The sequence below is a fragment of the Eptatretus burgeri genome, chromosome 12 (assembly GCF_056783735.1).
Source record: "Eptatretus burgeri isolate ZD-2024b chromosome 12, Ebu_testis_v1, whole genome shotgun sequence".
In the NCBI taxonomy this organism is placed as follows: domain Eukaryota; kingdom Metazoa; phylum Chordata; class Myxini; order Myxiniformes; family Myxinidae; genus Eptatretus; species Eptatretus burgeri.
The window spans coordinates 55,663,782-55,676,298 of record NC_140972.1 but is presented as its reverse complement, the minus strand read 5'-3'; the positions used below and the strand labels follow the sequence as shown (position 1 = coordinate 55,676,298).

The 12,517-nt window shown below is 45.3% G+C and overlaps 1 protein-coding gene across 16 annotated transcripts in view; it reads right to left on the bottom strand.

The window, feature by feature from the left end:
* Window positions 1-12,517, bottom strand: part of LOC147015668 (sideroflexin-5-like) — a 380,656-nt gene that overhangs the window by 348,008 nt on the left and 20,131 nt on the right. Inside the window, exon 3 of one of the 16 annotated variants that reach the window (XM_085848059.1) lies at window positions 2,360-2,481. The exons of the other annotated variants lie outside the window; for them this stretch is intronic. Within the exon in view, the coding sequence (XP_085704185.1) occupies window positions 2,360-2,398 (39 nt within the window). The 5' untranslated portion in view covers window positions 2,399-2,481. The remainder of the gene's footprint in view (window positions 1-2,359; window positions 2,482-12,517) is intronic. 16 annotated transcript variants of the gene reach the window in all.

Below are 12,517 nucleotides of genomic sequence, written 5' to 3'. Positions count from 1 at the left end.
GAACCCCCACCCCACTTATACCCCCACGAATTACAAGCAAAATATACATAAAACTTGTGTCCGCTGCAGCTTATGGAGATTTGTCATTGGCTTGACAGTGGCTAATAGGGAGGCATGCTACGTGAGGTCAAACCCCATCACAGCACTGCTGAGGCTTAATTAGCACGTAATTAAACACACAGCTCCTGTAATTATCGGTGCCGACACTTGTTTAATTGTCCCGCCACTCGCCAGGGTGCGTAGGAGGGAGGCTCTTGGGGCAACCAGTGTCCTTCCTGGTGAGAGGCAGTGTTGGGAGTTCGGTCCGCTGGAGGGTCGACTGCGTTATTAGCCATCGATCATTGCAAGCGCCGCCCCATAATCTTCAACCCCACCCTGTCATACATGTAGAGGATATCCAGTGTGCTCACCCATCATGTGAGCCTTTGCTTGCACAAACCGGTGGTGGGGGGTAATGCTCTTTCACATCCGTCGCAATAACGCCATTAGTCCGATGTTGACAATGCGAGTTTATGCCGGTGGGAATGCAGCAGTTTCCAGGTGATGGGAGCAGTAATTTAAAACTTGATATGAGCCTTTCACCTGACCACACCGATGGCACCAATATGGCTTTCCAATTTGCACAATGGATATTCGACCTGTCGTGCTCAAGAGGACGCTGGTTGAGAGTGCGAATTGGCCACTACACAGATAGTTGCGAAGGCACAAGTTAATAACCGCACTCTCGCGCCATCCTACATTTACACTCATAAACCTGTCCCTGCAAATTCGTACACCTGTCCATGGCACCTATTACTATCCATTTAACGGAGTAAAGTTTTCATTTGCGTACGTGATCTTGGTGAGAAGCAAAGGTTATTGAGAATTTATTCAGCCAAATTCAAAAACAACCACATGGTATTGCTACCCCTGTGTAGATGCAGGTTAGTTTGAGTAGCCTATCTAAAAAAACTATGGTGGACAAAATTTTTCTTCCAAACGAGATATCAAGAAACACATCTTACTTATAGTTCAACAACAAATATTACCATGTTTGGTGAGTCATACGAGACAATATTGGTCCATTAATTTGGTACATATGCAACTTTGGCAGAAATTGTGTCCCTCCTCTCCCCCCCAACCTCATCAACCATAAACAATGCTTCCACACAATGTAGAGAGTTCCTTGAAGCAAATTCTTCTTTTCCCAAAGTGAAAGTTCCGATATACGCACAAATCAAAAGGTGTTAAACCTGAACTTTCATTTTGGATGAAGGTATTTGACTTTTACCCTTACATTACTCATCCTCCCCCCCCACCAAGAATGACTCTCATATTGAGGTTGCAAACAGTAATTCACACTTTTAAAACACTAAAACCAGCACGGAGGTTTGTGGTGGAGAGTGAGGGAAGTGGGATGTGAGATACAAGAAACTCGCATGAACACTGCTGTTGCACGACAAACACAAGTACATGTTAAAGGGATGTCCAGGTTACGTGAGATTCAGTTTTACTACTTAACATGTCCGTGTTCAGTGAGCAAAATGGAATTGGCACATTGAACGCAAGTTAATTCAAAAGTAGTTACCAATTTATTAATTAAAAGGTTGGGCTTGAACGAAACATGATAGAAATTCTTTAACGACCAAATATCAACATTCAATCCAAAATAAATACTTTTAAATGATGGAAAAATTTGGAGAAAAACACTAGAAATAATACTAATATGCATAACAGTGATTTTTACAGAATCCCCCCAAAATATCAAGCCCCCCTACCCATGGCTTCAAGTATACATCAGCCCAAACCCTCCCTCTCCTCATTACATACATATATACATAGGCTCTATCTGCTTGCTCAAGGTCAATCTCAAATGTTGATGGTGATCAGAAACAATGGCCATGTAGTCATGTGCAAGTTCGCTTGATTCCAAATAATAACTGCTTCAGTAATTAAGTAGTTAAGCCGTGGCTCTGACATAAGGAACGAATGAGCAACCAGAGATGTACTATCAGAGAAAAAAAGCAAAAGGATTGCACAAAGCATTGGTCATGATTGCACAGTGACTCCACAAAGATCAAGGTTAAACTGGCACGGCATGCTTTCACCACTTATTGGTGGTATCGTCAGGGTCTATGCTCACCTGGAACAAAGATGTGGATCAACGTTTTAAACTAACCCATTAAACTACAGTTTTTACTGCTTTTGGTATGAGTAGTTACTATTGGTTTTATGACACCCGTTAAACCACCCCGGTTAAATTCCCAAATTTCTAGTTCTTCGTTCCTGAGAGTTTTGCTTCTGTTTCCATCTCATCTACCCTCTGCATTCTCCCCTACCCCTCAACAACGTGGTTGACTGGTTGACTTGCGATCCTTACCCACATCCCTCGTCTGTCCCTCGACCTTGCTGTTGGCATTTCCCCTTTCTCTTTCTCCTTTTCCTTTTGTTATGTTGCATCCTGATCCGTTCTGTGTTCTCGCTCTTCCACAAGCCTGGACTCTGTATACAAAGAAAAAGAACATGAAAAAGGAGCACACAGTGGCTCCAACATTTCACAGGCAGAGCATTTCAAAGTATGTGCCATCCCTCGGATAGACGTTAAACTGGGCGTCACATATGCCATCATTAGTTGGTGGACGTTAAAGATCCCACAGCGTCCTTCAAGAAGTGTACGCGAGCTATTGCCGGCACCCTGAGCACATGCCAAATTCCTGTTTTAACCTCGGGGATACTGCATCAGCGGCAGAGCTGTGCCCCAAGCAAATGATGCTACCCACTGCCACGTGTCGTGTATGAAAGAAGAAGTGACTCCACAAGGATCAAAACAACGTGGTTGACTGGTTGACTTGCGATCCCTCCAGAACCATAATTTGTGGTGCAACCATTTCAGCTGTTCTCATCAACACTGCTGGTACAGCTTTGCAGCTGCTAATCATCATTTCTTATGATTGAGATGTGGCACCATGATTTAGCTGGTGAGGCAGATTCATACTTGTTGACCTCCAGTTTCACAACAGCTGCAGTGAATAAGTGCGAGTTATTTGTTGCACTTGCTATCATGAATGAGAGGGATGATTATGCACTGAGTTTAATACATCTGACGACAAGCATACTGCATGCATGTCTTAATTTTGTCTTAACGGGAGAAAAACAAACAAACAAGCAGCTGTAATTATTGCATCAGAAAGGGGCAAATTTTTCACTACAATGCAACACTCACTGTATGAAGTAAGTACATACATATGCATGAAGGAAAATGTATACACAAAACAATCTTTCTATTCCTCCATTTTCCAGTTTTATCCCCCATAACTCCATTAAACAATAGCTCAACCAGTGTCACACCACAGCCCACATAATTCCACACCATAACATATAATTGCTATTTCGCAGAATGAGCAAGTGCAAACAATTGTAAAGTCTTTGCAAGAAAAAAAAACATCAAAATATCTTCTTTTTTTAATACACAGTCAAAGCTTATCGAGGAGCAAAACAAGAGAGGATGAAAGGATTTCAGCCAGCATGGAAGAGAACAAGCGTACAGTCAATAGACTTCCAAGCATGACCTGCAAGAAAAGGTGGAGTGTGGGAAGAGATTAGTAAATAAGAACAGAGTTCAATTTGTTCGACCACTTTATTAGCGTGGAACGACAATAATCAAACAAGTATTGAACAGGTTGGAACACCCACAACATCCCTGGCTCCGGCTCAGGCTGCGCATGCGCACTGGCACAGGAGACCGTCGATATGTAGAAGTACCGTAAAGTACAATGTTCTCTATCTCCCTCCGAGTCTTTATTATGTTAATAGATAAAGGCTGAGAAAATATTAAGTTTAATGAATGAACAAAAGTTTATATCGCCCATCGTGTGACTATTCCATGGAGTAGTCCTTGTGCCAGGCAGGCACGCTGGTCGCTCTGGTGGATCGGCGTTGACCTATCGCTGGTGCTGGTGGTGTCACATCGGGCCCCAGCGGGGATGGGGCTCTCGGGGTTTCAGGGGCCGATGGTGGCGTCTGAAGGATCGCGCGCCTCGGTGTGCCTCGTCCTGGTGCTGCTGGCGTGTCTGAAACGGGTGTCGTCTTGCGCTGGGGTGTGCATACTGACGTCAGTGCCGGTGTGGGCCCCGTTGGCGTCGCAGATGTCACGGGTTCGCTGTCGAGGTCAGGCAGTTGCGGTGTTACAACGGGTGCAGGTACAGTGATGCGGGTTACTAGATCATCATAGATAGACCGGGCTGGCAGCTGGTCATTGCGAACTGGACTAAACTTGTGCAGGAATTTCCTGTTCCGAAGTGTGACTCTGCCCGAGCCGTCGATCTTGATCACGTATTGGTCGTGTTGGCGTACCTCCACGGTACTGCTTGTCTTGTCCCATTTTTTTGGGTGGAATCCTGTCTGGTTCTGTACGCGGACTAGGTCCCCTACAGCAAGTGGCGGAAGGCGTTTGGTGTGTTCTGCCCAGGTGTCGGCTGTGCGGATATGACGTTTGCGGAGTGCCTCCTCCCTCGCTTTCAGGGTCTCATGCCAAGTGTCGTGCGGTCTGTACTTCCCGGGGATAATTGGGATGAAATCGCGTATCGGGCGGCCGAAGACACACATTACCGTGGAGATCTTCGTGTCAGGGTCAGGCGTGTTACGATATTGTAGTATCGCTCTCTGCACAGCGTCAGTGTCAAGTTCTCCCTGTGGGCTGGTGTTGTCCGTGATAAGTCGTTTCATTGTCTTAACTCCAATCTCCGCGCGACAGTTGCTGTGAGGGAAGGCCACTGATGACAAGCGGTGGTGTACGCCCCATCTGCGCAGGAATGACCTGGTCTCGGTGGAGGTGAACTCCGGTCCCCCATCCGACGCGAGCTCTTCTGGTGTCCCGTACATCACGAAGGCGCGACGTAAGTGGTTTATGAGTCCGGCGGCGCCACCCATCGACTTTGAGATGATCGGCCAGTTCGAGTATCTGTCCACCGTCACAAGGTAGTGTGCACCCCTGTGTACAAAGAAGTCCGAGCACACTGCCTGAAAGGGGTAAACGACCGGAATAGGTGGAGTTGGTGGCGCTCCAGGCTGTGATGGTGCCATCCGGTGGCAGTGTTCGCAGTTTTTCCGAGTGGCGCTGATGTCGGCCGACATGCCTGGCCAGAATACAGAGGATTCTGCGCGGGCGGTCATCATTGATACGCCCTGGTGGGCAGCGTGTAGGGTGCTCAGCACATCGCCGCGGAGTGAGGGTGGTATGACTACTCGGTCCTTGTATAGGATCACTCCATCTGTCGATGTAATGTTCTCGCGGTACTGGTGATAGTCGCAAATTGTCTCTGGCATCTCGATTTTTGAGTCGGGGATGCCGTTCATTGTCATTCCCTCCAATATGTGCATATCGCCATCGCTGCTGGTGGCTTCCCTGACGCGATCCAATGTTACTGATCGCAATGATTCGAGGCCCGCGGCACACCATGCCAGGTTATCCTCCTCGATGTCGTCGTCATACTCCGGCTCAGTTTGGCGTCGGAGGGACAGGACGTCGGTGTGCGTGCTTGGTTGGAGGTGGGTCGCTATGGTGGCATTGTCATCTGGAAGGTTCATGAGTGGAGGTCGCGTGGTGCCGACCGGCCTGCGCGACATGGCATCTGCCGCCTTGTTCTTCATGCCCGGGATATGTATGATGCGGAAGCGATAACGCAGGGTCTTCTCCTTGAGGTTCCTGAGGCGGGGGTTGGGTATGTCGTCAAGTGCTCTGTCCGAAAGGAGTTTCAGCAGTGGTTTGTGGTCTACCGCAACGATCAGGTTCTCGCAGCCCAGTACGAAGTAGCGCGCCTTGTCCAAGGCGTCCGTGACTGCGAGAGCCTCGCCCTCTATGGGCGCGTATCTGGATTCTGCCGCGTGTGTAAATCTGCTGCCGACCAGGGTTATTTTCCATCCATCAGTGCAGCAGAATGGTCTAACTGGTACGCATCGGCAGTGCTTTTGAAGCAACCAGAATCCGATTCCCTCCTTCGACCAGTCCGTGGCGATGCATGTTGGCTTAGTTTTGTCAAATATGCGGACACCGTGTTCGATTTCTTGTACGATCACGTCTTTCGACTCGCGAAATATGTCCTCTAACTCCATGGACCACTGGAAGCGTTCTCCACTTTTCAGGAGCTTCCGGAATGGCTGCATTCGTTCGGCCATACTAAAGGCGTACGCCACCTAGTTGACAAGCCCGAACCACGATCTGACGTCGGTGATGTTACGCGGTTGTGGGAAATCGTGGATTGCTTCCAGGTAGCGGCTGCACGGTCGCACGTCGGTCATGGTGATGGTGAAGCCCGCGAAGTCCACCGTGGGTGCGCTGAAGACAAACTTCTCCGGGTTGAGGATGATTCCATTCCGGCCGCATATATCCAGCCATTGGACCGCCTGGAAGTAGCTCCCCTCAATCGTGTCTGACCATAGTAGTGTGTCATCTACGCACTTGGTCTTGTTACCAATGTCCGCGACGATCTCATCGTATCGTCGTGAGTAACCGTCCCCCAATGCAATATACCCTTGTGGGGCAGATAGGTACCGGTAGTGCCCCCATGGAGTGATGAAGGTCGTCTTGTGGCAGTCGTCCTCGTGTAGGCGGACGCTATGGTAACCGTTCCATGCGTCGAATACTGTCTTGCGCTTCCCGTTAGGTACGCGTCTCACCTGGTGGAACGGGGATTGGGTGTGGTGGGTCTCGCGGAACGCATGCTTGTTCAAGGCCTGAAAGTCGACGGTGCGTCGCGGCTTGCCATTCTTTTTCGCGCAAATTACCATGCGGTGACACCATGTCACCAGCGTGCCGACGGGTACTTCCTCCAACACTCCGAGCCGAACGTCCTGGCCGAGGCCTGCTTTTACCTCATCTTGCCAATGTATGGCCACGGAGATGGGAGTGTGATGGGCAACCAGTGTCGCGTTCTCACTGAGCATAAGACGTAGTGGCGGGCCGGTCATTCTCGGTAGTGGCTGGTGTGGGCACGTGTTGAATGTGCTCTGAGCATACATCCTGAGTAAATGTGACTGTAGTGCCTCTCTGTTGGCCTCGGTCGCTGGCATGGGGAGTGCGGTCGGCTTGGTCGGCGGCTCCGCGCGTCGCGGGCAGTCGCACAATTCCGAGGTCGTCTGATTCACCTCTCCGAGTGTCGGGAATCTGTCCGAGATCATTCCCAGGTCCATGCAGGCCACGCGGGAGAGGAATATGCGGTCTGAAGAGTCCGTCACGTACGGGATTTGGCGCGTCTCCAATCTCCGAGCGTCGTCACTGTTACCGGCGAATCTGACTACCACGGCTCCGAGGATACGAATTCCTTTGTCGTTTGCGGCCTTCATGGTCATGGATACAGGTATGAGGTCCTCGGTACTCAGGCCCATTTGTTGGACGACTTTAATGCCGATCAGGCAGCTCTGGCACCCCGTGTGCCACCCCGTGAGCACCCTACACAATTTATTTTAATACCATTCTGAATTCAATTGAATAATAATAAACATCAATGGTCAAGGTCAAGTGTCCATTCAAAGCGGGGTTGCATCAAAGTGGGACGTCTTGGTACTCAGTCATCACTGCCAGCAGTTATAAAGTGGCAGTTCGAGTATGTCTATTATTAATTCCATAACACACCAGCACACAAACACCACACAAAATAAGTCCTGGTGAGGGTCTGCAATCTCTGATTGCTCTTTTTCTTGTTATTAATCATGTATTAAGGGATGTGCAGGTCAAAACATTTAAATAGTAACTAGTAACAAGCAATTTCTTTGAACAACTTATGATAATTTTGGTTGAATATTGTTGACAATATTCTGTAATTGCTTCAATAAATCAATGTTTTTCATCATCGTAGATGCTATCGTTTTGTTTTGCAATGGACTGAAGAAATTCATGTTATAATTATTATTTTGCATGCAGTCTGCAGCTGCTGGTTGCATCATCGCTGGGAGTATGACGTCCACTGATGCAGCGCCTCTGCTTCCAGGAAGTTGGTACTCATTTTGCCAACCTTGGAAGGATGACGGGCTGCGTCAACCCACCGGGTGTTATTTAACAGTCGGAAAGAGACTCAAACTCAAGACCCTAAGATCTTCAGCCAGCCACCTAAACCATTAAGCCAGCATCAGGCATAATTCATATAATGACAAAATGTAAGGTATGTCAGTATTGATGGAAATGCAAAAAGAAAATGAAACTTTTATGTACGAATTAGTTTTCATTAAAATGGCATAATTATGACAAAAATGTATTATATTTCAAACTTTATGTGGCTATTAGGGAGTAAAATATGTAAAAATTAATTTCAAAATTAACACTTTGATTCACACTATTCATATACTATGTGGAAATACCAAGAATATGATAAATAGGCTGCAGTTTTTTTTTGTCCTCGGCCTATTAAGGAAGGTGCACATACATATGCAGTCTTTCTTAAAGATAGCTCCCAGATTTGAAGGGCTACCATGCATATTTGCAATCCACATATATTGGGCTTTAAAAAAAAAAATGCATCGGTCGCATTTGCCCCTCTGACTGGGTACAAATGGCTAATAATCAGTGTCAGACTCAAAGACAAAGTGCCATTACACACATCCTCATTTGTGATTGAATTTGAAAAAAATCAACCAAACAGGCTCAATGGCTGTTGTGCTCTGAGGAAGTCACACATTATTGTTCTTTTTTTTTTTTTTAAAGAAGCAACAATCAAAGGTTAACATTACTTTGCAATGTTGTTGAATTTCTTTATCCCTGAAATACGATGATTAAATCTTTCAGATATCACCTTCTTCCAGAAAGACGGTGCTGCTGCCACCATGCTTTGAATGTGAGAAGGTTCTTGAACGAGGTCTTCCAAGCCAAGTGGATCGGTTCAAGTGGACCAATTGCTTGGCCACCTCGTTCACCTGACCTGTCGATACTTTTTTCACGACTAGAGGTCACATCCAATGCTGATGTGAACAATAAATATGAAAATTGTTAGTGCATAAACTATTACTCTCAGTCATACTGACCTGAAGTTTGTCATGGTCTTAAGAGATCTGTTCATTGTCAAGCAGATTAAAGTTCAAAATAATGCAAAGAGCACAGCTGTTAATATATGTGATATTTAATTTCGAATTGATCAAAATCCGTAATCAGTCCAAATGATGCCCTTTCACCATAGTCACCACAGAACACCACAGTCCATATCCATGCTGCCAATGGCATGGCAAATGACATTGCGATAATTGCATGTTGTAACCTCATTATGTAATTTTTTTTTAAAACAATGAAATGGTAATTTTGTGAAAAGCTGAATTTATATTAAGGGCTGTATGAGAAAGTTTAGTACAAGAACAATCACTGTCCAGACCTGGATTTGTGCTGCAGGTTGCAAAGCAACTTCACAGCCGACACACCAAAGAACATTGTTGAGTCAATCCCATTTGATGGTCGATCCTTTATGGTATGAGCTGCATGTCATGATTGTAAAATTGGCCTCATCACTATTCAGTGTAACCTGGCAGGTGAAAAGTACCGTAGGGGCATGCTATTTGACGACCACCCACTTCTCACAAGACCCGAATTCACATCCTCCTCCATGCAAAGACATTCCCTGACACACCAGAACTCTTATCTACAAGGCCTTCATTTGCAGCTTGATGGAGTAGTGTTCTCCTGTCGAGGCTGATGCCCCTGTCCCACACCTTACTCAGTGGAAAACCAGGCCTTCAAGATCATTGGCATCTCCCACAATAAAACTGAACTTATGGGCTATCACTTTCCCATCGAAGACATGTCTCATTTCTGTCTTGCATCTTCTGCTCTAAAATGCTTTGTCCCCCCCCTCCCATCTTCTCTTCACCCCCCTCCCCCCAGGATTCTGCAAGGTGCATGCTGTCTTCCAGCAATCCACTTCTGCTAAAACTTCCAAATTCCAGAATCATTGCTCACCTCCATTCATTCATTCCTATTTGTTTTACACCTGTGGAACCAACTTCCACATTCTCTTCAATCTCATTCTTCCCTCCACATATTCAACACTGCTGTTCACCACCATCTGAGATCATCCCCAATCGAAAACCATGAATTTTTTATGACCCCCTTCAAACCCCAACCCCCATTCCTCCCAACTAAACCCACTTCATTCCAAATTTATTGTTTTTTCTTCCTGATATTTTGCCTCTGTCCTCCCCCTGTGAACTTCCCCTACCACCTCATTTCCATCTCATATTCCTGATTTTTCCAAGTCTCCCTCTATTTTGTCCCTCAAACCTGCTGTTGGTGTTTCCACCCTCTCTTTCTACTGTTCCTTTCATACAGTTGCATCCTGATCCATTCTCTGTCCTGGCTCTTCCATGAGCCTTGACTTTGTATCCAAAAATATATAAATATATTCCCATGCAAACCTTTGCAAATTGCTTGTGGAGAGAAAAAGTCATGAACTTTTTGAGTGCAAACAGTGGAAAGAAAATAAGTAGCTTGTCTTTTTTGAGAATTACAGCTTCACAACAGTGTGTTTTGCCAAACTTAATGAAAAGTATCCCCAGGCCAAATCCTCTTCATAACATGCAACCGGCCTGACAGAAGAGAAAGGTAATGATATGCTAATAATGACCGTTGAGGACAAGTAATCATGTCGGCCCCTCATACGGCATGGTTATTCCTAAAGTTGTTGTGCAAAACACTTGTCTGATCACCCTGGCATGTGATGAAAGGTTGAAGACAGACCTTTAGTTTTAATGTGTTTCAGGTGGATTATTGTGGGACAGTGGTGAGAACATAATCTCAAAACACAAGATCCTAGTGTGTGGTGAACAAATATTTTTTCTCTCTAGAAGAATCCGAAACATATGACGGCATTTCTCACTCGTCGTGGGAAGGCTCCATTGTGGACCTAATTGGTGCCGAAGCCTTGGGAATCCTCCTACAGGTCCTGGGATGGCTTCACTGGTCCATTCAATTCCCACGTTGGTTTGGAAAACATGCCACAGGGCACAGAGCAAGGTCTTCTCAACAAAGCAATCTCTGAAGATGAGCCAGACAGAATCTCGCAATAAGCAATGGTAAAGAAGAGAAAACTTTTCAAACAAAAATGAACTGACATTTCATGCCCTGGAACTCCTGCGACCTGTTCATTATTGGAGGTCTTTGTAATCTCATGCGATCAATGGAGGCTGTGTTTTTGAGGACATATTGTACAAAGGTTCTGCATTCATTACATAAACTTTTTCATTTTCATTCTCTATTCACTTCTTGTACAGCTTCAAATAATTCTTCTTTTACCTTTCGAAAAAATTATCAATCCAAATAAAAATTATCAATTTGTGTCACATCAGTCTTTTGGGACTGTCACTGGTAACATGTAACCCAGTGCTACCTGCCGTAAGGTCGGGTTGTCAATGACTAAACCAACACCCCTCAGTGGGGAGGGTGACTGTGACACCATGCCAGGACTAAAAACAACACCTGACAAGGGCAGATGAGCTCCCTTCGGGAGCCAATGGCCATCAAGTACAGACATAGTGTCTCCTAAAAACCATCCAATGAGGGTAGGACAATGTATTTTTCCACCTGGCCGAGTTACCCCCTCTTGCACAGTGGTCCTGTGAAGAGGTTTCCTTTTTTCAGGAAGAGGTGAAGGTCTTGCCAGTATTTTCTCTTCTTTATCTCTGTAGCTCTGCACATTTAGTGGCTCTCAGTCTGGTTTAGGGCAAATTTCAAAAAAATAAAACTAAGACTATGGTGCTGTTTATAACCAAATCATCAGCCATCACTTATGTAGGTAGATAAGAGTGATTTTACTCTTTGATACTCCATATGATGTCTCAAAAGACACTTCTTGACATCACTGAAGATCCAAATAAGCAACAATAAAAAGAGCAATCAGAGATTGCAGACCCTCACCAGGACTTGTTTTGTGTGGTGTTTGTGTAGTTTTGTGTCGTGTATTTACTGGTATGTTATGTAATTAAGAAGAGACATAATTAGAACTGCCACTATATAACTGCTGGCAGTGATGACTGGGTACCAAGACGTCCTGCTTTCATACAACACTGCTTTGAGCGGACACCTGACCCTGACCTAAAACGTTTTTTATTATTATTCAATTTAATTCAGAATGGGATTAAAATAAATTCAATTCAAATCAAATGGAAGACCAAATAGGTACAGTCCTACATTGGAGCAATCAGGAGCCCAAACAAGCAAAAAGCAAAGATGAAGTCATCAGGAGGAACTGGGATAGGATTCACATTTCAGCTGCAACTCCTCTACCCTCAAATCTATCCAGGCCAGCCAAGTGAGCTTTATTCAAAAAAAAACAAAAAAACCCACATCAAAAAATTAATAATTCTGGCTGATCAAGTTGAAATTTAAAACATGTATTCCACATCACGACTAGATCACAATTGTGAAGTTTCACGTCGATTGATTAAGCCGTTTCAGAGAAAACATTATTTTAAAAATGTTTTTAATCCAATATATCTACCAAACCATGTGACATCAATTATTCCTGAAACAACCTTGTACAAGCGTGCCTTGGGGAACATTTCTGTT